Source organism: Bubalus kerabau, chromosome 6, assembly GCF_029407905.1.
Source record: "Bubalus kerabau isolate K-KA32 ecotype Philippines breed swamp buffalo chromosome 6, PCC_UOA_SB_1v2, whole genome shotgun sequence".
In the NCBI taxonomy this organism is placed as follows: domain Eukaryota; kingdom Metazoa; phylum Chordata; class Mammalia; order Artiodactyla; family Bovidae; genus Bubalus; species Bubalus kerabau.
The window spans coordinates 90,190,532-90,214,679 of NC_073629.1; the positions used below are offsets into that span (position 1 = coordinate 90,190,532).

The 24,148-nt window shown below is 46.2% G+C and overlaps 1 protein-coding gene across 1 annotated transcript in view; it reads left to right on the forward strand.

The window, feature by feature from the left end:
• Positions 1-23,790, forward strand: part of PLPP3 (phospholipid phosphatase 3) — an 88,139-nt gene extending 64,349 nt beyond the window's left edge. Inside the window, exons 5-6 of the mRNA XM_055585777.1 lie at positions 8,874-9,050; positions 23,186-23,790. Coding sequence (XP_055441752.1) covers positions 8,874-9,050; positions 23,186-23,308 — 300 coding nt within the window. The 3' untranslated portion in view covers positions 23,309-23,790. The remainder of the gene's footprint in view (positions 1-8,873; positions 9,051-23,185) is intronic.
• The last annotated feature ends 358 nt before the right edge of the window (positions 23,791-24,148 follow it).

Here is a 24,148-nt window from a genome sequence, read left to right on the forward strand (position 1 = left end):
TTGGAAGTTGGTGCCACTTTTCTTCTCTAGGCTCTGCTTTCACCAGCTACCAAATGTCAGAGTGGAATTAGATGGTGTCTACTGTCTAATTGATTTCTCAGTCCCTCGTGGTTGTTTTTAAAAGAAGTTTGGATTAGGTGTTGAAAGGGAAGATGGGAAGCAGGCAGAGACAATTTTGTCCTGATTTCCATGGAGTTCAGAGAGCGACGGACCAGAACACCAGCCATCCCTTTGCCAGGCTGCCATCTAGAGCTTCCCATGGCTTTGGAGGGTGCTCCGTATTAGGTTTTGATTTGGAAAATGGATAGCTTGGAAAAACCATAGCTCCAAACACCAAATTATCTCTGGGTACAAAAGCTTAAGGATGAGGTTAAGGCTTGCCAGAGATTAATGCAGATACAAATCAGAGAAATCCCACAGCATATATAAACCTAAACGGTGCTCCCTACCCTTGAGCCCTGGTCTAAACTCCAGAGGACCACATCTGGATTGGCCCTGAACCTTCATGGTCAGGGACTGAGGATGACCTGGCTGTCTGGATAAAATGCCAACACGGTTGGGGGAAGGAAGGGGGCACCAATTCACATAGCATATCTGGAGTTACCTCTGTTGTACCAGGCACGCTGCTGCCTTCTGGGGCTACTAGATTAATCAGCCCTGGGCCCTGCCATCAAGGAACTCACCTATGCTTTCAACATTCATCATTCAGCACCAGTTTAGTGAGGAATTGCTTCCCAGGTGGAGCTAGTGGTAAAGAACCAGGCTGCCAATTCAGGAGACATAAGAGATGCAGGTTTGATCCCTGGGTCAGAAAGTTTCCCTAGAGGAGGAAATGGCAACCCACTCCAGTATTCTTGCCTAGAGAATCCAATGGACAGAGAAGCCTGGTGGGGCTACAGTTCATGGAGTCACAAAGAATTGGACATGACTGAAGCAACTTAGCATACGCACATGCAAGCCTCATGCTAGAGGTGGGAACGTAGTGACGGGCAGGGTATGGTCATGGACTTCAGGGAGTTCAGTCTAGAGGAGTAGATGGACAATGACGATAGGCTGGTCCATGGTGCAGGAGGGACAGGGGTCTATAGGTTATTATGGAAACTCGCTAAACTGCAGAGAAGGGTAGAAGCCAAAGAGGGTATCCTGTAGGGTAGTCTCTTGATGGTGGGAGGTTAGAAGGACATGAGGACAGTGGTATGGGGTCTGCACATGTTCAGTTGAGCATGGCTTTGATGGCTGACCATGGAAGGTACACTGAGAGCTGAGAAGACCCTGTGAGCATCAGCCCTGACTCCTCCTTCTGTTGCTCAGATCAGGCAACAGCAAGTTCAAATGAGGCCTTTCCTGGACTGCTGAGTTCCTCTCCCAGGAACCTGCACCTTGCTCCTCCACTTCCTCGGGACACTGTTAGAGAAGCCTTTTCTGGCTGCCCCATCTTATGCTCCCTAGCTTCCTTTGCAGCCTTATTTTTTCCCCCCGTTTCTCACCATCTGAAACAGCCTTTGTGTATCTCCACTAGATGTATTACAAGCTTTGTGAAGTAGAGGATTTTGTCTTTTGATTTATTGCAATCTCTCACTTCCCCAAACACTATCTGACAATTAAGAATGCAACGAATGCTTGATGAATGAATGAATGAATGGACCCAAGTAGTGTCTGACAGTTAAGTATGCAGTGAATGTTAGATGAATGGATGGATGGATGACTCCTGAATCTTCTGACACTTCCAGGCCATGCTGCTTTCCATTCCAATCAAAATTTTGTTCACCTGCTCATCACTGACTTATAGATCATGAAGGGCCCATGTGATGTAGGGAAGGACTTTGCTACCTCTGAAGTATTTACCTGTGGGCTCTTCACTGTGGTACCCATGAGAATTGGTGTCAGAGGGTTTGTCGGGTACCAAGGAAACAGGGAAGTGGCAATGCTCTGACAGCCATGTTCTCCATCCTGTGGTTCTTAGTCATTGAGGTTTTGTTCAACATGTTTAGAATCCCAGAGCAGTGGGGTCTGGTATGTCCACGAGACATGCCCACAGATCCTGGGAGTGTCTGGTGAAACCCCTGCCAGGAACAAGATTGTTGTTTCCACGGGGGAATAAAGAAACCACAGGACCAGATGTTTTTCCTCTTCTTCCTCTCTGCTTCATCCATCCATCCAGCATTTTCTGAGTACATGTTCTGTGCCAACACCTGGGGACACCAAGAGAGCTCACATTTTGTGAGGAAAGCTTGAAAAGTAAATAGTTGCAAAGCAGCTGGCTGAGTTCTCTGATTGGGGTGGACTGAGGGTTTGGAGGTCAGAGGAGAGGGCTCTGAGGCACGCTGAGTCAATTCACAGGCTCTGCTGAACTTAAGATCAGGTCAGAGACTCCTCTACTCTAGCTCTTACGAAAGCTATACATCTGTGTTTTCAGACATGCACACTTAAAAGGTGTGACAGGTGAGCTAGAGGAGCCTGAAGTTCTAAATGTCCCATTCAGGTTGTCCTTGAGTCCATGACACCTGTGTAGTCCCCTCAGATTGCTTCTCCAGAGACAGAAATCCAATACAGAAGACCAATACTTGGCTTGCAGAGCACTCATTCCCTAAGGAAAGCCAGGTGGTTCTGTGGTTAGAGCATGGACCTAAAAGACGCTGCTCTTACTCAGTGTCAGTCATGATCCACTGTTACCTTGAGCAGGTGGCATGGCCTCTTTTGGCCTTGATCTCTTCAACTGTAAAATGGGCACAATGGTGTCTGCCTACCAGGATGGTTGTAACAATTGTAGGGAATGTAATTTAAGGCCCCTTGCTCAGTGTCTAAACGCTGAGCAAACTGATAGTTTCTTTTTCTTCCCCTGATAGTGACAGAAAGCAAGACCTCTTTCCTTCTCAAGGAGGAGAAAAGTCAACTAAAAACTCCTCTTTGTCCTGAATGTAGTTGAATAACTTCCCAGTTCTGTACCATGTAGACTCACCAGCTCTGTGAACCACAGTCAAGTATGAGCTATGGAGGAGATGGGAGAAGGGAGAAAGTTTCTCCCTGTGGATGTCAGCGATCTAGACAGACTTCCAGGAAGAGAGTGGGCAGGGACAGAGGAAGGACAAAAGCCTCCTTCTCACGCCTAGCAGAGAGCTCCCAAGAGCAATGGAAATGAAGCCAGAGGACAGTACAGACCTGTTTCACCCGTATGCAAATCATGTAATGAAACACAAATGACTTAGCAAGAAGCAGTGAGACTCACCCAGGTCTGACTTGCTGCTTCAGCCCCGAGCCAGCCTGAACTCTGCCAGACTTTTCTAAGGAGGTTTTGTTGGAATTCCACAGGACCACAGTTTGGAAGCTCGGACCAGAAAGAAGAGAGCTCCATTTCTGGAGTGAGTTCTGTGTGCTGGGGACTTTTCCTGTACATTGGGGTCGGGGGCAGATATATACTTTTCTACTGTATTTTCCATATCTACAATCAGCAGTTTTATTTTAGCAATTGGAAGAACAATCTTTGCCCCAGAAAAAGATGGAAAGATTATATTCTTTTTTGTGTGTGTGAAGGAATTTGTTTTATTCGTGTCTGTGTCTTTCACAGAGTTTTAGACAGAATTGATGCTTACAACATTTTTTTAAATAAAAAAAAAAAATCTCCTTATGTTACATATGGGAAAGCAGAAATTCAGAGAAGCGGAGTGCTTTGTCCAGGTCAGACAGCTGGTATGTAGCAAAAGATTCAAATCCGGTTGTTCCGTTTGCAAGTTAGGCACTTTCTGTGGCATCACACTGATGCCCAGGAAGTGGGTTCTCTGAGCCCAGAGGCCTTAACACCGTTGGGGAAATAAAGACAGAGAACTCAGGACCTTGGGGTTGCTGACCCGCAGGAGAGGTCAAGCTGATTTAGGCTTTCTGGTTTTGTCCAGTTCTGCTCACCTCTTTCTAAATCACCCTTTTCAGGGAACCTGGGACTTTGCTGAAGCCCCTGCAGGAGTTTTGATTCTTGGAAAGGCTCCACGCTCTTTGGCCCATAACAGGGGATTACATCCTTGTGGCTGGTATGTTTGACTCTGTCTCCTGGATAAGGGCTACCTGCCCCTATGGAGTATGGAGCCTCCTGACCCACATAGCATTCCCAGGTCAGATTTCCCAAGGAGCAGGGCGCTCCAGAATGTACTCATGGATTCTGAGGAGGCCTGAGCCTCTGATCCTGGAATGAGTGGCTCATATGAACTGGGCTCTGAACTGGCAAAATCCAATCCATTCAGCGCTTAGATTGGGGTGGGATAGAGGGTGTTATCAGATTCTTTGATCAACCTCAAAGCCTGCTGCCCTCAGCTGACTTCTCATTTCTTAAGTAGTCACTGGGCTAAAGGTCATTGCACAATCTTTTTCTTTAGTGATTCACTTATTTTGGTGAAATCAACTACAGTCATTTGAGTCAGTCTCATCTATCAAGGCGAATGGGTGGTGTTGATTTCTAAAGAATGCCTTCAGTCCCTGTCTTATGCCAGGCAGGGTCCTGTGATGTCTCATTTGATGCTGGCAACCCTGAGAGGAAGATCCTGTCCTTCCTGTTTCACAGAGGAGACTGAGGCTTAGAGAAGTTAGTAAGGGACTGAAATAGGGGCCTGTGATGCTAAGTCATGTCTGACTCTCTTGTGACCCCATGAACTGTAGTCGGCCAGGCTCCTTTGTCCTTGGCATTTCTGGAGTGAGTTGCTGTTTCCTTCTCCAGTAATCAGGGTAATCTCACCCCAGAATTCATTTAATTACTGCTGTGCCCCAGCTGCGGACACCAGGCTTGATCCTGAGATCTCGAGACATTTCTCAATAAAGGTACAAGTTACCAGTGGGTGTAGGGGAACAAGCTTCCATCTGCCCACTAATTCCATGTCTGTGTGTGTGTGTGTGTATGCTCAGTCATGTCTGACTCTTTGCAATCCCAGGGACTGTAGCCCACCAGGTTCCTCTGTTCATGGAATTTTCCAGGCAATAATACTGGAATGGGCTGCTATTTCCTTCCCAAGGGGATCTTCCCGACCCAGGGATCGAACCAATGTCTCCTGCATTGACAGGCAGATTCTTTACCAACTGCCCCACCTGGGACTGCCTCCCAAAGGGACTCTAGCCCCATGGTGGCCCCCTCCTCCTTCCTAAGCACTCCCTTCCTGAAGCTATTCTGGCGACACGTCTCTTTCTCCCTCCTTAAGCTCCTCTCACATATTTATTCTTTTCTTGTATTAAGCTCTAGCCTTCAGTATCTGAGTCGGTGGATGGGGAGATGTGTGCCTTGTCCAGCTGGGAAACCTGCCCTTCCTCTGCTCCACCTCCATCTCCAGGGCCGGTGACATAAAGGCTACATGGAGGGGGGCAGGGAGACTTGGAGGATTTTGAACAATCATTTTCTGAGGACCTATAGATTTTTAAGTTGAGAGAAATGAGAAAATCTTGAGGTTATCTGGTCCAAATTAAGGAAAAGAAAAGTGGTTACAGAGTAAAATCATCTGTTTCTTTGAGCAGTACCTGGTGCCAGGCATTTATCACCAATCTCTGCTACAGCCTATAAGGCAGTTGTTACATTTATTTTACATGGGAGAAAAGTGAGGCTCAGTGAGGTTTATCTGATGAAAACCTGTGCCGTTTCAGCTACCCCCTTCCCCCTTCATCCCTGTTCCTTGCCAAGACTGGCTGGAGGAAGGCTGGTCCATGGTGGTCACACTGCATATGGACTAGTCCTTCTTCCCTGAACTTGCCGTTGTCTTAAAGACCAGACTGAGTTGGGGCTACCAACATCATTCCCATTCTCACTCTCAAAAGGAAGAGATTCCTTTGACTCATGATTGCAGAATCTGCTGTTTGTTGGGTTATTTCACTAGAAATGAGGGAGTGGCCTTTGACCTGCACATTATTTTGGGGGGGGGTACTGAGTCTCTTACTTAAAAATAATTTGATTTTTTCACCATGGCTAACAGTAATATTTCCTGGTTGGGATTCAATAGATAGATACTCTATAAAAATAATAAGTCTTATAAGTGATAAAAATAAGGATTTAGTATTTATCAACCTTTTTTTTCTTTTTTTTTTAAAAATATAAATTCATTTATTTTAATTGGAGGCTAATTACTTTACAATATTGTATTGGTTTTCAACCTTTTTTAAAAAAAGACCTTTGGAATGTTCCATGCAGTATGGTTTGGGAAAGAAAGACTGACCTAAATAGAGGCCACATTCCTTTGACATGCAACCCCCATCATGAATTGCCCCTGCTTGCCTCTGTAGCCCTGTGTCTCACACCCTGACACCTCCACACCCCCACTGGTCGTATATACACTTTTCTGTTATTACTGAACTTCCAGAAGTTCTTTGCAGCTCTGACTATTGGCTTCTAAGCCACTGAGCTGCCTAGGATACACACTTCTCAATACATCCCCTTCAGTTTAGTTCAGTTCAGTCACTCAGTCATTTCTAAATCTTTGTGACCCCATGAATTACAGCATGCCAGGCCTCCCTGTCCATCACCAACTCCGAGTTCACTCAAACTCACATCCATCGAGTCAGTGATGCCATCCAAGCATCTCATCCTCTGTTGTCCCCTTTTCCTCCTGCCCCCAATCCCTCCCAGCATCAGGGTCTTTTCCAGTGAGTCAACTTTTCGCATGAGGTGGTGGCCAAAGTACTGGAGTTTTCAGTTTTAGCATCATTCCTTCCAAAGAACACCCAGGGCTGATCTCCTTTAGAATGGACTAGTTGGATCTCCTTGCAGTCCAAGGGACTCTCAAGAGTCTTCTCCAACACCACAGTTCAAAAGCATAAATTCTTCGGTGCTCAGCTTTCTACACAGTCCAACTCTCACATTCATACATGACCACAGGAAAAACCATAGCCTTGACTAGATGGACTTTTGTTGGCAAAGTAATGTCTCTGCTTTTTAACTTATGTATCTTTAGGATTCAAATCAAGTATGCCTACCCTTTAGTAACTGACCCTGGTACCCCAGCTTCTTTCATAGTTTCTATAAAATCCGTAAGTGCACTTAAACCTGTTTTCATATATTCATCTATATTTAATATATTTCATATATTGCCTCTCATAGGGGAGGAATGATAACTTCTCATTTCTGTGTGCTTAGCACTTAGCAGAGTGCCTGGCTTATGTATTGATGTATTTGTGTGTGTGTATGTGTGTATATTTATTTATTTGACCTTTTAGTTTAATTTTATAATAATTTTTTTAAGTTTTTTCTCTAAACCTTTTTAGGATGTTCCTAGGAATATGATTAAATTTACATATTATCTTTTGAGTTTATAAGTTGAGGGTTCTTATAAATGAGTGTTCTTAAAAATAAAAATTCTGTCTATTCAAATTGTCCTCCATGTCCTTTGTTTCATCCTGGCTCTATGCAGTTCTTGGTGAGCTAACTTCTACTTATATCATCATCTGGGCTATGATGATGATTTTACCTCTTCTTTTAGATTTAAAAATTTTTTTTAAATTGGCATATAATTGCTTTACTTCTTTTTGATATTTAATGGGGTATTTTTTTTAATGGGGTATTTTTAATATTTGAAAAATGACTGGGTTTTATCACTTGCTTAGCAGCCAACAACATCAGTACACTGTCTTTTTAAATTTTTTATCTGTTGTTCTTAGATTTCCCCAAAATATATTTATGTAATTTCATAATGATTATAAAGTTGGCTGCTGTTGTCCAGCTCTGGGTTTTTTGAAATTGTCTTCCAAGTAGTTGAGGAGTCAGTGTTAGGCATTCTTTCTACATGGGCAAGAATGATTCTGGAATCTTCCACTCTTCTGTCTCTCAGGTTTGCTGCTGGCTTGTCTTTCCTGACCACCCAGAGGAAGGTGTCCATTTGTCTCAGGAAGGGCAGACTCACTCCCTTGCTGCTGCCCCAGGTCTATCTTTAGGCCGCCAGCCCACCCCCCCCCCCCCCCGGGCTCCTCCCCTTTCTCTGGTCTCCCAGTGCCTTGCTTTGATTTGTGTCGGAAGTTCCGCTTCGTCCTCTTGCCTCTTCCCCTTCATTTCCCAAGTTCCCACAGGAACCTGAGAAGTAGGTTGTGCCCAGAGGTTAGAACGGAAACTGCAGCAAGATAACTTCAAGGGACAATACCCAGTTGACGTCATTGCAACTTCTTTGCCTCGGCCAGAGTGGCTTTTTTTCTTCCATTTTCCTTCAGGTTACTCTTCTACTCCACCCAGTCCAGTCCCTGTCAACCTCTGTTTGAAAGATCTCATGCATTGTTTGGTTGGTTTATGTGTTTCCTCGTGTTGTGATGCAAAATCCATAGTTCCAGGTGGTGACTTAGAAATTTGTTCTTTGTTAGAGTTGCTTTCATTTGAATCAGAAGCATTGCCTTGTGATTGTCATAATAACCTCCCCTGATCAGCATGCATGAGTTTCCATGATGCTTCTGAGAGGTGGGAAGTGAAGGAATTGTGTAGCCATAATCTCTAGGAAAATACACAAATGCATTGAATGAACTGTCACTGAATATAAAAAAGAAACTGCTATGAACCCTATTTAGTGTTCTTTAATTGGCTTCAATCAAAAAATAAGAAAAGGAAATTCCCATTTATGGAATGTCAGGCAGCATGCTAAGGCCATTCTCTTGGATTTTTTTCTTCAATTCTCTCTAGCTTAGCTCCCTAGAAAAGCTCCATTTTTCCTAGTTTTTAGTAGAGGAACTAATGCTTAAGTTAAAAAAAAAAATGGCCTTGAGGTCAAGTCCAATTTGAATGCTCTTTCTTGCAGATGATTCCATGCATGGGAATTGACCTGGGATTATGCTCTTTCTTGCAGATGATTCCATGCATGGAAATTGACCTGGGATTAGAATGCAGGTGAGCGGCCAGTCACTCAGTGTCTGTTCTTTCTGTCTCCTCCCTCCAGCTGTACCTGCAGGCCCGCTTCACTTGGCGAGGGGCCCGCCTGCTCCGGCCCCTTCTGCAGTTCACCCTGATCATGATGGCCTTTTACACAGGACTGTCCCGAGTGTCTGACCACAAGCACCATCCCAGCGATGTCCTGGCGGGATTTGCTCAAGGAGCCCTGGTGGCCTGCTGCATAGTAAGTAGCCTCTGGTCCTCAGCACATGAGCAGGGTCCTGAACAACTTGCTCATTAAATGTTTTTGGTTCGGTGACCAGAGCCAGGGCACTCTCAATCCTCTTCTCTGCCTGGTGTCCAGGGAGCCACTCTGCCCAGGACCTCTTCAATGAACTGAGGATAATTCCTGCTTCTTTCCAACCTGGAAGTTTTATTTTATTTTTAAATTTTTATTGAGTTATAACTTACCTCCCATACAATTCACTTGCTTTACTTGCATAATTCAATGCTTCTTGGTATATTTACAGAGTTGTGTAACTATTGCCACAGGCATAGGATTTTTTCACCGCAAGGCATGTGGGATCTTATCTCCCCAGCATAAGGGGGATCTTATGCCCCCTACATTGGAAACATGGAGTCTTAACCTGTGGACTTCCAGGGAAGTCCCCATGGAAGTTTTAATCCACCAGACTCTATAAATCCTCTTCTCCAGAAGGGTTAGGCTCATAGTTGCAATTGCAAGATATCTTAGATAGTATCCTACTCACTTACTCTATTCATGAGGGCATTTAGGGTTCAGGAGGGGAAGAAACTTCTCCCAAATCATATGTCAAAAGTCTAAGTCTCTGACTCATCTGTTGCTCACATGCTGCTTTGGTGATCACTTACTATTCAGAGGCACTTCCCAGTTTCTTGAAAACTTTTACCCTTCTTACTGTGACCTTGGGCTTCCCTTGGAGCTCAGTCAGTAAAGAGTCTGCCTGCAAGCAGGAAACCTGGGTTTGATTACTGGTTTGGGAAGATCCCCTGGAGAAGGAAATGGCAACCCACTCCAGTATTCTTGCCTGGAGAATCCCATGGACAGAGGAGCCTGGCAGGCTACAGTCCATGGGGTCTCAAGAGTTGGACATGACTTAGCGACTAAACCACCACCACCACCATGACCTTTACTGGACTTAGTCAGACCCTTGTCTCGGTGTTGGCTGGGTAAGAGAGAGCTTGGCGAAGGCTCAGCTCTCTCCTAACCTGAGGGCTTTGTACATCAAACCACAGAGCTTCCTGGAGAATGGTCTTGAATGGATCACATTCTGATTTTCCCCAAATGGCAGAGTTACCCCTTCACATACCTCCTCCCTGACTCCTGGTGAGGCTGAAGTGAGGCATTCTACCTCTGAGCCTCTGTGTCTTCAGGTATTTCTGCTTTTCTTGCCTGCAACAAGTTGTTTTTAAAAGTCAAAAAGAGAAACTTAAAAAAAAATCTGTACAACATTAAATTTTGTGCTGGAACCTTTGAGGGGCTTATTCAGCCAACATGACTGAGCACCTCCTCTGACACCATGCTTTCCTGTTCTGTGCTAAGGGGTACTTACCCTGGTCCAGCAGGAGTTCTAGAACAGAGAGTACTGGCTGGGTGTTCAAGTACTACATGTGCAGGTCGTATTGTTAGTTTTAGCCCTTGTTCATTCCCAGTAAGAACCATGAGGTAGAGAGATCTAGACTAGCCCCTGGTCCTTTTCTGGGTACTCAGCCTGGCTGAAGCCTGGTGTCTCCCTGCACTAACCACTTTGTCTCCTATATTCATCACTCTGTGTTGAAACTGTGAACATGTGTCTCCCTTTAGGCCTTTCCTCCTGGACAGGGATCCTAGTCAATATATGTGTTTTTCTCCTTATGTCACCAACACCTTTCAGGGATGCTAGCTCAGACTAAGTGAATGGGTGTGTAATAAACAAAGCAAGGATCTGTGAGCTGATCCACTTTTTCTTGAGAACATTCTCTTGAAGGCAGGGGTTGGATAAGGCACAGTCCTTGCTTTCAAGGCAATCCCAGTTCAGTTGCTCATAGCCAGGCCAGGCATAGGAACTATAGTAGGACGAGGGGCCATCATGGGGACTGGCCAGGACATTTTAGCTGGCATACAAGGTGAGAAGAAGGGCATGGAGTTGGGGCAATCAGAGTGGGCACCACGGAGAAAGTAGCATCTGAGCTGCCAGCCAGCCTTGGCCTGGGAACCCTAGCCTAGGGACTGGCTGTTTTGCGGGCTTTATTCTTTACTTTCTTAAGTATTTTTTTTTTTTTCCCTAGTCAAGGCCAGATGCAAGAGAAATTGGGGGAGCACACCGTTAATGAGAGCAGCTTTCACTGGGCAGCTTGTTCTCTGCAGCCTGGCCCTTTAATGTGAAGTGACAGCGGGGGATGGGTGTTTGCATGACAGGGTAACCCTCTGCTGACCGTGCTGTCTGAGCTTCACTCGAGGCAGGAGGTCAGCCCACGGGGGCCTGCTGTGGTGTTTCCTTTTCGGCGCCACTGCCCTAATTAAAATCTCCTGCACCCCCAATTAAAAAAATTGAAAGATCGGGGTGGGGGTCCTTGATAGCCTTCCTGCCTTTTATAGAGTGCGTTGTACTACGTACAATGGAACAAAGTGTATGGGAGGACCAGGGTTTATTTTCGAGAAGGGAAACAAGGGGTCTGACTTTTATCCTGTTTGGCTCTGGCAGGCTGGAGCACTGGATAGGAATTTGGTCCGAGCGTTTGTCAAGCACCTACTCTGTGTTGGCTCTGTTATAGATTCTTTACTCATCGGTTTCTTTTAAGGCATATGAAGCCATTTTACAGATGAGGTAACTGAGACTCAGAGAGATGACTCAGGTTATCCAAGATGAGAGCTCCTGGGGATGCTCAAAGCTGTGCCCTCTGGGATTGGCAAAGAGGCATGGTCACCTGAGCCAAAGTAGCCAGTGTATGCAGCTACTTCAAGAGCAGAATTTAAGGGTGTCAGGGGCCTTCCCAAGCCTTTAGGCTGCTCTAGTTGCTGCTTTCAGTTTGTTAGCCTGTTTTACAGTGTAAAGATGGCTTAGAAAAGGGTGGTAAGCATTTTTCCCTGTCCCACTTAGCTCTGAACACACCAGGGTAGGGACTCAATATTTATCATTTTTCTCCCAGCGCCTGACTCCCAGCTTAGTCCTCAGGAGCCCGTGGTCCTAACTGGCTCAGGATTCCAGCACCGAGTGAGCCATTTCACGTAAGCTACTCAAAGAGGCCAGAGCAAGGTGTGGGGTCAGCTTAGGAGCTTGAGGATGTTCAACTGGGGGAAAGGAAGGCAGTGTGTCATTTTCCATCATAAGAAGTATGAGGAAGACAGAAACAAAACTCAGGACACAGGATGAGCTGGAGATGGGTCTGGGAAACTAAGAAAAGGGGACAGGAAGGTGGATGAAAGGCGTCTGCCTTACAGGTTTTGCAGCACCACTTATCAGGGACTTTCTTGGAGTTGTACCAGGTAGCTTGTAGCCTAGGCAGGAGCCTGTGGTCTCTGCCCTGCTGTGTCTCATAGCAGAACTTGGTCCCAGGAAACAAGGCTGCCCAGGCACATCCCAAAGCCATATTCTCTTCTCACCCATGAATGTGGCTGATTTGAATGGATCTTGACACAGGGGCATCACCTGAGACTGGTTAGGAGGACCAAGAAGAGGCAGCCCAGTAAGGTACAAGGCCACTTCACAGGGGGCCAAGGAATGTATAAGCCATTTCCCACCCTCGCCAATAATCTCCTGAGCCAAGCTTCAGTGCACCCCCAGCGACAAGGGCATCGCATTTGCTAACAAGCATGGAAAGCTCATGTACAGCTACTGTGTCAAGCACTTTACACTGATCATCTCCAGTGCCCGGAAAACCCTACACCCTTCACTGTCCTCACTAAAGAGATGAGGAAACAGACTAGGAAGGATGAAGTAACACAGAGAAAGGGTAGAAGGTAGAGGGTCGACTCCAGGCAGTTCAGCAGGGCCAGCTCTGAAGATCCCAGCCTCTTGTAAGACCTCATTTCCCACTCCTCTCACACCCCCTCACCTCCAGGCACAGCACTTGAAACAGATTTTTTGGAACCCTGAGGTCCTGTCTTAGACAGCTGTCCCCTTTTGATGGAGCACAGTTTCAGTTTCACTCCATCATTGATGAAACCTGTGTTACTTTCCCATGTCGCTGCTCTAACAAATTGTCACAAACTTAGTAGCTTAGAACAACACAGATTAATTTTCTTAGAGTTCTTGAGTTCTGAATTCCAGAATGCATCTCACTGGGCTAAAATTGACATGTTGCAGAGCTGCATTCCTTCTGGAAGATCTGGGGAGAGTCTCAAATACCAATGATTGCTTGACATTTCCAGCTTCCAGAGGCTGCTTGAATTCTTTGGCTTGTGGTCACTTCCTCCATCTTCATAACCAGCAGCGTAGCATCTTCATCTCTCTTTCAGACTCTCTGGCCTCTGATCCCATCAGCACATCTTCTGTGTTTCTGACTCTCCTGCCTTCCTCTTTTGAGGGCCACTGTGATTACATTGGGCCCACCTGGATAATATAGCATCATCTTCCCATCTTGATATCCTTAATTTAGTCACATCTGCAAAATCCATTTTGCCATGTAACATATGTATTCTCAGGTCCTGGGGATTAGGGACCTGGGCATCATTGGGGGTGGCATTATTTAGTTTGCCACATCTTCTCTTCTGCCTTTTCTGAAGACAGTTGCTTAACTTTCTTCTAATGGTGCCATGGCCCCTTGAATGTTTTCCACTATGACATTCAGCCTGGTTCTGTCATGATTGTTCAAATGTCTGTCTCCCCAAGTAGCTTTATGGGTACCTTGATGGCAGAATCCATGGCTTAACCCTTGGTTGTTCATTCTCAGTGCCTAGTGCTGTGGCTGACACACAGTAGGTGCTTGATAAGCATTGGTTAAAGAATGAGTGATGTTAGCTTGTGACTTTCGGCAAGATACTTCTTCCCTGAGCCTAGTTTCCTCATCTGTGAATTGATCTTGGAAGCCCTTTAGCTCCGTGACCTTCTCCCACAGAGATTCCGAGGCTCAGCCAACTTTGGGCTTTGTAGTAACTGAGCTGGATTTGCCTTCTTGGGGCTTCCCAGGTGGCTCAGTGGTAAAGAATCCACCTGCCAATACAGGAGACACAGGAGATGTGAGTTCTATCCCTGGGTCGGGAAGATCCCCTGGAAAATGTCCATGGCAACCCACTCCAGTATTCGTGCCTAGAAAATTTCGTGGACAAAGGAGCTTGAGGGGCTGCAGTCCATGGGGTCACAGAGTTGGACACGACTGAGCAGACATGCAGAGAGAGACCTGCCTTCTCAGACAAAACCGTCTCTCTGCAATGTCCATGTAGGTGGCCTCTATTGGGGGCCACGGCATATCTTTAAGTCCCCAAGGGTTACAACACATCACTCCAGCTACTGTGGAGCCTTGGGCAATAGGCTATGACAGCCAAGCACTTTGACCTGGGTCTTGAGAGTAAGTCCTGTCACAGCAAAAAGACGTGTCTAGGCAAAAATCACATGCCAAACAGGAGAGGGTTCGGTTCCCTCCCCCACTGCTTGGGAGTTGAACTCTTTCCAGAGGAGGGAGGCAATGGTGCCCATCACAGACAAAAAAACCTACACGGCATCGTGGACTCAACACGGAGACACAGACACATGGGGGTCCGAAGGGCAGGCGCACTGATGTACACCTTCACACGTGTGGATGCGGGTGCATGGCACAGAGGCACATGGTCAGACCCAGTTGTACACAGTCATCCATCCTCTTTCTGTCACCAGCTCTCAGAACCACGGATACACAGACAGGCCAAGGCAAACATAGGCACATGCTCACCGCTCCCCCCCCCCCCCTCCAAACACACACACATACACACAGTCACCCGTCCCAAAATTTGAACTCTACAGCTAGGCTCAGCATTCCCACCCTCGGAGTAACCCAGGGACCCGGATGAAGTGACAGACAGTGGGTTCATTTCCTGTCTGGTGACAACTTGCCTATCTGGCCACCTCCTCCCTGACCCTCCAACAGATGGCAAATTACGGGGCCCTGGGAGGGGTCAGGGCAGGGCCAGGCCGCCATTGCTGTGGTGCAGCAGAGGAAGCAGCTGCTCGTGAATTTCATAAACACGAGGCAGAGTCTTTCCTGGTTTTCCTCTTGTGGGGGGTGTGGCTCAGCCAGCCGTAGCTCTTTTGTGTGCTGCTGTCTTCCTCCAGGATGTAGGGAAGGGCAAGGGTGTTCTTTGTCTCTGCCCCAGAGAGGTGACCTTGAGGGAGGAGACAAACGAGGATGTGAATGGAAGAAGAGTTCAGCGATGACAGCCCCCCCAGAGGAAACTGGGGTGCGGAGAGAGTGAGACACACCTGAGGACACATGGTGGCAGAGTAGGAACCAGATCCCGGCTCTCCTGATCTTATCTTAAAAGATTAAACTAGGAAACCCCAACCATATGCAATCTATGCCATGAATTTGTGGGATGATCGCCTTCTGTACCGGGAGATTTCCATCTGTTTCCACTGGATTTGTTCCACTGCTGCCCAGGCACAGGGAATGGATGAAATAACCTCCTGAATCTCTCTGACCCTGCAAAAGCCTTGCTGTTTGTCCAGAAGCTCCGGGATGACCTTGCCACTCTGGGCCCCCATTCTCAGATGGGCAGGGGTGACAGGAATATAGGTGTGAGAGAGAGAAGAAAGCAGAGGCAGAGGTAAACTCTGCCCCTCAGGAGATAACGACAATTTGCAGAGTCATTGTATTGGGTTGGCTAACATGTTCATTCAGGTTTTTCCATAAGATAAAATCTGCTTTCTTATTCCCCTGCTGAGATGAATGGGATGGATGCAAGGCTGACTCAGAAGGGGGGAGTTGTATTCTCACCACTTAGTTAGATATATTGGCCAAGTTACTTCCTCTCAGCTGCCTCTTCCCATCCCACCAGGTGGGGATGATACGTCTTAACACACAACCTCATCTTTGGATTGAGGAATCAATGAATTAAAGATGTGTCATGCTGGCATGTGCAGCACATTGATTGACTGTGTATTCTGTGTTAAGTATGATGCTTCGTTTTAAATATTCACAAGCTGAAAAGAATTGGTTCTTAAAGAGCTTATGGTTCAGTGGTTTCCCAACCACAGTCCATAATAAGAAATAACACCGCACATCATAACCCATGAGAGGCAACTGTGCATGCGTGTTCAGCTGTGTGTCCGACTGTTTGCGACCCCATGGACTGTAGCCCACCAGGCTCCTCTGTCCATGGAATTTTCCGGACAAGAATACAGGAGTGGGTAGCCATTCCCTCCTTCAAGGGATCTTCCTGACCCAGGGATTGAACCCATGTCTCGTCTCCTGCATTGGCAGGCAGATTCTTTATCACTGAGCCACCTGGGAAGCCTAATAGAGGCACTGACACATAACTAAAATATTTTGCAAAATAAGACACTTACTATAGGTGATACAGTCTACTGTTTTAAATTTAACCTTTAAAATGCTGGTAGTGACCACCTAATAAGTTGATGTCATGACTTATTAATGACTTGGACTGTGCAGTTTGAAAAATGCCACTCTAGTGGGAAGGACATAAAACACCCAAGTGCAGTAGATGGGCAGAGCCATTAGGATGGGCTCCTGTCCTGGGGACAGTGGGGCCACGAGAAGGGGAGCGCTCCTTTATCTTGAAGGTGATGGAAGTCTGGAAAGAATTCCTAGAGTAGGAGAATATTGAGCAATGTATGGGTATTTTCTCTGAGATATGAAAGATAAGGAAGGGCATTTCATGTGGGAGCAATAACACAAAGACATGGGGATGGATGTGTATATGGCCTGACCTGTGACCCTAAAAATTTCAGAACGATGGAACATGTGGGATGCTTGGGAGAAGTCAGTTATAGTAGCCTCCTTTACGCTTTCCACTTCAAAAGGTGGGATTTCTGGAAGCGGTCTCCTGCTTCCTCCAGTCTCTATAATTCTTGGGTACCATGTTCCTGAACTCTGGCTGATGCTGGATCTAGCATCCTAGTGAACAAGCATCAGCTCTCTGGGTCCTCCTTACCAGCTACCCTCCTCTGTATTAACTGAGAAGTGCCCTCCTGTGAGGCTCTCTACAGGGTTCAGATGCCTGTTTCCTTCAGAACTGCCCATGACTTTCCTCTGCTGCTCCAAACCCTCCTTTTCATGGGACTAATTTCCTTCATGACCCTCAGTATTGATGATGGTCATGAAAGACGATGACTGAGGATTTGAAGACCCTTTCATAGGTATGAAGTGTTTTTCCATGAATCCTTCCATTTAAGCCTTACAGAAACCATAGGAAGGTAGATTTTTAAATAGCCGTAGCACACAAATGAAGGGCAGACCCATCATCTGAAATCACAAACCTCTTTGTCTTGCACAAGTGCAAGCCCAGACAAGAGTGTGCATTGGCCTGGGTCACACAGCAGTAGCAATTTGGGGACTAGATCCTGTAGCCTGACTTCTTGTGTGATGCTCTTTCTACCTCATCAAGTTCCCACTCACATACACAAGGAAATTACTCAGTATGGACACTGGTAAGTCCCCAGGGCCAAAAAGTCACTGACACTGGCCTTGTTAAGGTCAGAAAATAATTATTGTAATAACGTAACTCCTATTTAGTCAAAAGACAGGGCTGCCAAAGATGCCTTTTCTTTGCATGTGTGCTCAGTCACTCAGTCATGTCAGACTCTTGTGCGACCCCATGGACTATAGCCCGTTAGCCTCCTCTGTCCATGGGATTTTCCAAACAAGAATACTGGAATGGGTTGCCATTTCCTCCTCCAGGGGAACTTCCGGACCCAGGGCTCAAACTCTCATGTCCTGCATTGGCAGGCGGACTTCAGGTGTGAGGGTGAGCCAAGACCTAAGGCAAAGGAAAATTATTCTGTAATCGGTGAGGTTGTTTATTATGGTAGAGCAGGATGCTCGAAGGATATCCCAAGACCAAGGCATAGGGGGGTATGCAACAGGTACAGCCCATGGTTTCTAGCTTCATGAGGGGAGTGAGTGGACTAGATTTACTGAGGGTTACGCATGCTGGGCTCTGAGCACAGCTCATTCCCTTGAGTAGCTTGTTGTCTAAAGGGAAATCATGACATCACATTTAAGCACTGCATCTGCACTAAAGTCTAGTCCTCATACTAAGATGGAAGGTCATTAAAAGTTTAGTATGGGTACCGAAGAGAGCAGGTAAGAGCAGCTCAAGGAAGGGCTCATGGATCCCCAGTGTGCAGATAGGGGAGTTGCTCTCAAAGAGATTACAAGATGTCTAAGACACACAAGCCATTAAATAGCAGGCCTAGCAGCCCATCTGATCATCTGGAGCTTGGTGAGCTCTAGGCAGGCAGCCCCTCAGCTGGGCTGGGCTGTGTGCTCTGGGGAGTGGCATGTCAGAGCTGGTGAATGCCTGCAACACGACACTGGAAGCATCTTTCTTTTTGATTGGCTGACTCATTCCCTCCAAAAGCCCCAGAAAGTATTAGACTTAGAGAGCAGATCCTATGTGTCCTATGGAAAACTCCCATTTCACATGGTCTTCGTGTCTGACTTGAATCGATACAGGCTTTCATGTACTCATTCATATGCTCGATCATTTCTATTTCCCTCTAATTTTTCTTGTTTCTACTTCCTTCTCTTCTTTTCTTTCTACCCAAGAGGCTGGGGAAGAGAGGTGACTGGATGTGGGCAGGCACTGAACACACAAGCCGGTGATCATGGCTGTTTGCTATCAAGCCCCACTTGCGCCTTTTGTGACACCATGTATTCCTTAAGTAAGCCTGAGGTATCGTATCCCTCATTTAGGTATTTTGCTGCAAGTGGCAGAACTTTGATTTGAAGACAGAGTTGTCCTACTCCCAAGAGCAAAGCCTGTCGCCGGTGCTGCATGTGTAGGATGGGGAGTGGGACATGGTGAACCATTGGTCCAGTAATAAGAGTCACCATTTATATAAGGAGACTCCTGTACATTTCTCATCTCATCACCTCCAGTGGGATTCCTCCAGCCTGGAGTTGTCATGTTTGTGTGTAGCCTTGCTCTGGATGGAAGGACTACATTCTCCTGAGTGCTTGCCTGAATCAGATCACCATACTCTCAGATTACAGATCCTCTCTGACTCAGGAGGTCAGAACCATATCTCTAAGCCAATGTCAGAGGGAGCCAGAATATTAGAAGGCAGAGGAAAGCAGAACTATAATTCCCCGCCACCCCCCAGGATAGTTACCCAAACAGAGTTTTGATGGGAACAAGTGCAAGATTTCTAGAGCTGAAAACAAGACTAGAAAGAGAAACATAGGTCCCCCTGCACACACATCCACCCACATACATACGCACACCTCTCTCAACCGCAGTTCTGGCCTCAGCCTTTCAAAAACCCATCTTGTCTTCTTTGTCTTCACTGCGTGATGGTTGCACAGGACTCATCGTCTCCTCTTCTGCAACAGTGTCCTGACCAGTATCCCTGCCTTCAGGTGCCCAGCTCTCTTTCTGATGCCTTCTTCTTAGATAATCATGATCTTAATGCAGGTCTCCCCACCATTTTGCTTTCCTGCTTCAGCCTTGACCGTGGCTCCTCAGGCTGTGTCATACTCCTTCTCAAGATCTGGCTCCTTCTCCAGCCCCCCTCACCGCTCGGCCCTCCCCACACTGAGCTTCCTGCAGCTCCTGGACTTGCTGGGCTCCCTCACTCCCTTTTCATGTGCTACTCCCTTTGCCTAGAACAACATTCCTGGCATTCACCACCTGGCTCCCTCCTACTTATCCTTCAAAGCTAAGCTCAAATAGACCACCTTTGGGGGAAGCTTTCTCAGGCCCTCTTCCCTCCCCTTCATCCTGCGTTAGATGCTGTGTTCTCTGTACTGCTTTAACACCCTGGCTTCCCTCTATCATAATCCTAAACCATGCTATTGTATTGCTCTATTTACCTGGATCTCTCCCTCATTGACCTGTGAGCTCTTAGAGGGCAAAGAATTCTGTCTCCTGTATAATTATCTTTATCATCTCAGGGCTTGGAACAGAGCAGATGTTCAATAAGTGTTTACTGATTGTGCTTTTCAAGAATGTAATTTATGAAATGTAGAGAAGAGAATAGGAATTGAAAGCATATGCTCAGGGCGAGAGATCTTAGAACTCTTACTAGTGCTTTGCACATCAATTTTGTGTTTGCTGAGACTGTTGTCTGCTGACACTTTCCCGTGGCAGAGAAGTTCTGTGCAGTGGGCTATGGGCTTGGAGGGGGTTTGTCCCACACACCTGGGGTAGTCACCTAATTTGTACAGACCCTTCACAGCCTGGGCTTCTGGGTTTTCTTTCTGGGTGGAAATCATCTTCTATGGAAAATAGAACTGCTCCAGGACAAAAAGTTTTCAGTTTTTCTAGTCCTTTTTGTGTTCTGCTGTTCAAGCATGAAGAAGACAGAGCCCTGTTTGAGTCTCAACAGGATCATGTTTCATGATCCCCAAAAAGTGTTTGTTGTAACTTCAAGCCATGTGGAAGGTGAAATATAGCTTATGGGGGGGCGGGGGGATCCTGCTGGACCAGAGTCTACTTTTCATCTTGCTGTGGGGCTGTGTGCAATTGGTGTGGGAGGATTTGATCCCCCTGAGGTCTGTAAGAGTTCTACATGGTGAGAAGATCCAAGGCCAGAGTGCCTGCTTCCAGTAGAGAGAAGTGTAGAATTTCGACACCCAACATTTTATAAGCTCCTAATATGTGCAAGGTTCAATGCAAAGTGTAGGTGATGCAGGATGATCGGGATTGGACTCCATCCTTAAGAAGCCTCCCATCAGAAGAAAGGCTGATGAGCAAAGTTTTGCAGACACGAGAGCACATGGCTTACTCTAGGCCCAGACATGACTTTGGTTCCCAGACAAGGTACACCTTTTCTTGAACTATGTGCCAGACACAGGTTCAGAATTCTTATCAAGTATGTTCTCGCCTTTAACCTTCATTTCGTTCTTATCTCGCAGTTAGGAAACGGAAACTCTTAATATGTATTGGGTGTGAGCTCAGGAAATTAAATCGGGAAATCAGCCAGTAGATAGAGGTGGTGTCAGGATCTTGAAGGGAGGGATGTTTGTTTGAGGGTGTCCTCTGCTCTCTTTGCCCTCAGTAGATGGCATGCAGGCTGGGAGAAAGATCTCTAAGAAATGAGATCAGTAAGAGCCTTTATTTGGTGGGGCTCGCTGCTGGGCTGGAGGAAGTGGAGTTGAGAGCCAGCAGTGGAGGGACGGGCTGAAACCTCTTCCTTGGGGACAGAGAGAAGGAGGAAGGAGAAGGTAATTTCCAGGTAGCGATGAGGACATAGGTTCTGCACCTGTCAGAGAAGAGTTGAAAAGTTTTATTGATCTCTACATTTAACTGTGTTTGTTCAGATTTCCTTATACTGAGGCATCTGAAAACCCCCTTCCCCACTTGTTGGTAAAGAGTTCCCAGACAGGGCAGCCTCGGGCCTCCTGGCAGGACTGAACAGACCTTTTCTCTCCTGAGTCTCAACTTGTCCCTGGCTACGAGACAAACCTTCCTGTGCCACAGCTCTCACTGTTCACACCTCATTAGAAAATGAGACAAAAGGCTTAATTTTTTCCTTTGCAAAGGGTCTATTCAATTGCACGCAGACTGTAAATGTTTTCAAATGTTCCATTTCTTGACTAATATTTCACTTTCTTTTTTATTTTTATTTTTCCCGTATAACTTAAGAAATTGCCTGGCTTTTCTTATTTTTTTTCAACAAAGGAATAATAATAAAATGTTTGAGTAGGTCATCTATGAAATGGGTACAAAAACTCAAAAGGTACAAAGGATGTTGTGGTGGCTAGTAAGTCACTGTTTCCTTTGGCCTTCTAGTCACCGAGTTCTCCCAGGGTAACCAAGCGTCCAGTGATAACCAGCATCCCCAGTGATTTTGATTGCATTTTGCTGATGACTGTATCACTAGAGAGAACACTGTGGAAATTGGTTCAACAAAGGATACAAGTCCCTTCTGTGGCCAGGCTCTGGCTGTTACAGCCTTGGTGTAGGTGCAGTCTTACTAAGAACTTCATTTTTATTTTATTTTTGTTGCCTGTATTGTGTCCAGAATGAAGTCACAGGGCTGTCCTTATTAGTGAGTGCATTACCATCTGCAGGACAAAGATTCTTCCATCCAGAAAGCTGTTAGACATAGGAACTTTGAAGTGTTTTAGTCCCCATTTCAAAACCCAGCCATATGTTTCCTATTAAATTACATGATTGACAGCTGCCTCTTACAGTTACTTAGTACAAACTCCTGTTGCTAACTTGCTCAAATGGGGATCTGTGTATTTATTTTCCCACCTAATACAAATCTTAAATTTCTCTTACTTGGGTAACTGAGCAAGTTCTTGAATCTTTCATCGTAAGCTAATTGAGGCAGAAACTGCCTGAGCCATCCTTATACGCTTGTGAGTAAGCACTCAGTAAATGTTTCTCAGTGATTCTAAGACAACTCAGTGAGGTCATATGCTCAGGAGGAAGGAGGTTGGGAATAAGTGATAGGAGAGTTTTCATTGACCTTTCCTCCGGGTTAGTTGCTGACTCCTTCAGCTAAGAGACCCTGGCTTCTTGACCTCCATCAGCTTGTTGACATCACTGGGCTTTCAGGAAAAAGTGATCATGACTGCTTCCTTGCTCCAGTGCCTGCTGATAGGAATTCATATTGGCTGATCTCTTTTGGTTACACCCTAGATTCCTTTGTGAGGAAAGGGAAAGTATTGAGGACTAATGCTGGTGACTAATGCTTCCTTTGTTTGAGAACTTATCTTTCATTGCTATTCATTTACCTTGAGAAATAAGGAAGTGGGGCATGTAGATAGGGAGCACTGGACTGAGAGCCCATGGATATGAGGTCTGCTCCTACCCTGGCTGTGTAACTCTGGGCCTGTCACTACCCTTCTCTGGGCCTCAGTTTCCCTTTCTGTGCAATAAGAATTGGACTCTGTGGTCTCCATGTTGTTGTGTGTTTAGTCGCTCAGTCGTGTCCAACTCTTTGCAACCCTTTGGACTGTAGCCCCCTACACTCCTCTGTCCATGGGATTTTCAGGCAAGAACACTGGAATGGGTTGCCATTTCCTCCTCCAGGGAATCGTCCTGACTTAGGGATCCAACCCATGTCTCCTGCATTGCAGGCAGATTCTTTACCTGCTGAGCCTTTGGGGAAGCCCATAGTCTTTGTGGTCCTCCCCTATTCAAAGTTGGGGGGCCCCTTTTCCTAAAGTGCACACTCTTAGGATCTTCCCTTTGCCTGTCCCCAAGGCCCAAATGTTAGTGACTGATTGGGATCTCTGATTTTATGCTTCTAGGTTTTCTTCGTGTCTGACCTCTTCAAGACCAAGACAACGCTCTCCCTGCCTCCTGCCACCATCAGGAAGGACCTGCTTTCGCCTGTGGACATCGACAGGAGCAATCACCACAACATGGTGTAGCTGCCACCCACCATGAGCTGTTCTTGGAAAATGACTGCTGACAGCAAGTTTTGCTGCTCTCCAATCTCATCAGACAGTAGAATGTAGGGAAAAACTTTTTGCCCGACTGATTTTTAAAAAGGAAAAAAAAAAAAAGAAAGTCTTACCTTGTGGCCTTCCAAAATAGGTAGCGTTCACCTGTATGGAAACAACAGCAAGCTAACAGCAAGTGCGGGAATCCCGGATATGCGGTTGGTTTAAGTGTTCATGTTCTAGTGAACACGGGCTTGTTCTGGAGCAAACACTAAGACGATTTGAGTAGAGTCTGCTGGTCACCTTTGTGAAAGCTGTTGGGAAAGCTCACATTCACCTTGTAGCACACGATGCCAGAAATAGCACTGAATCAGCAAACTAGCCATTGGGGGCTCCCCTCTTGTGTCTCTGTCCACACCACTCGATTCTCTACTGTGACTTTGGTTCAGGAACCTTATGTGTTTGTTTGTTTTTGCTTTTAAATATAAGAAAAGAGCAGGTTTGCTCAGTCCAGTGATCAAATCCTGAATCCAGATTCCCAGTCATGAGGCCTCATCACTCACTTCCTCAGCCCATAGGCCAGCACCCACAGTCCCTCACTTATAGTGATTAGGTGACTCTTTGTGGATGAGTGAATTTCACAAATAGCACAATTTTGGAAGAGCTGGAGGGTTCAGGCCCTCCTGTGTCTTCTCTTGACGCACCATCCTGTGACGCTGAAATGTTGATTACAGGATGCTGATGTTGTGTACAGCAATCACCCGGGCACTGGCACACTCAAGTAGTGATGATTAGCTTCGGCTACTGCTTTCTCCCTGGAAACCCTTG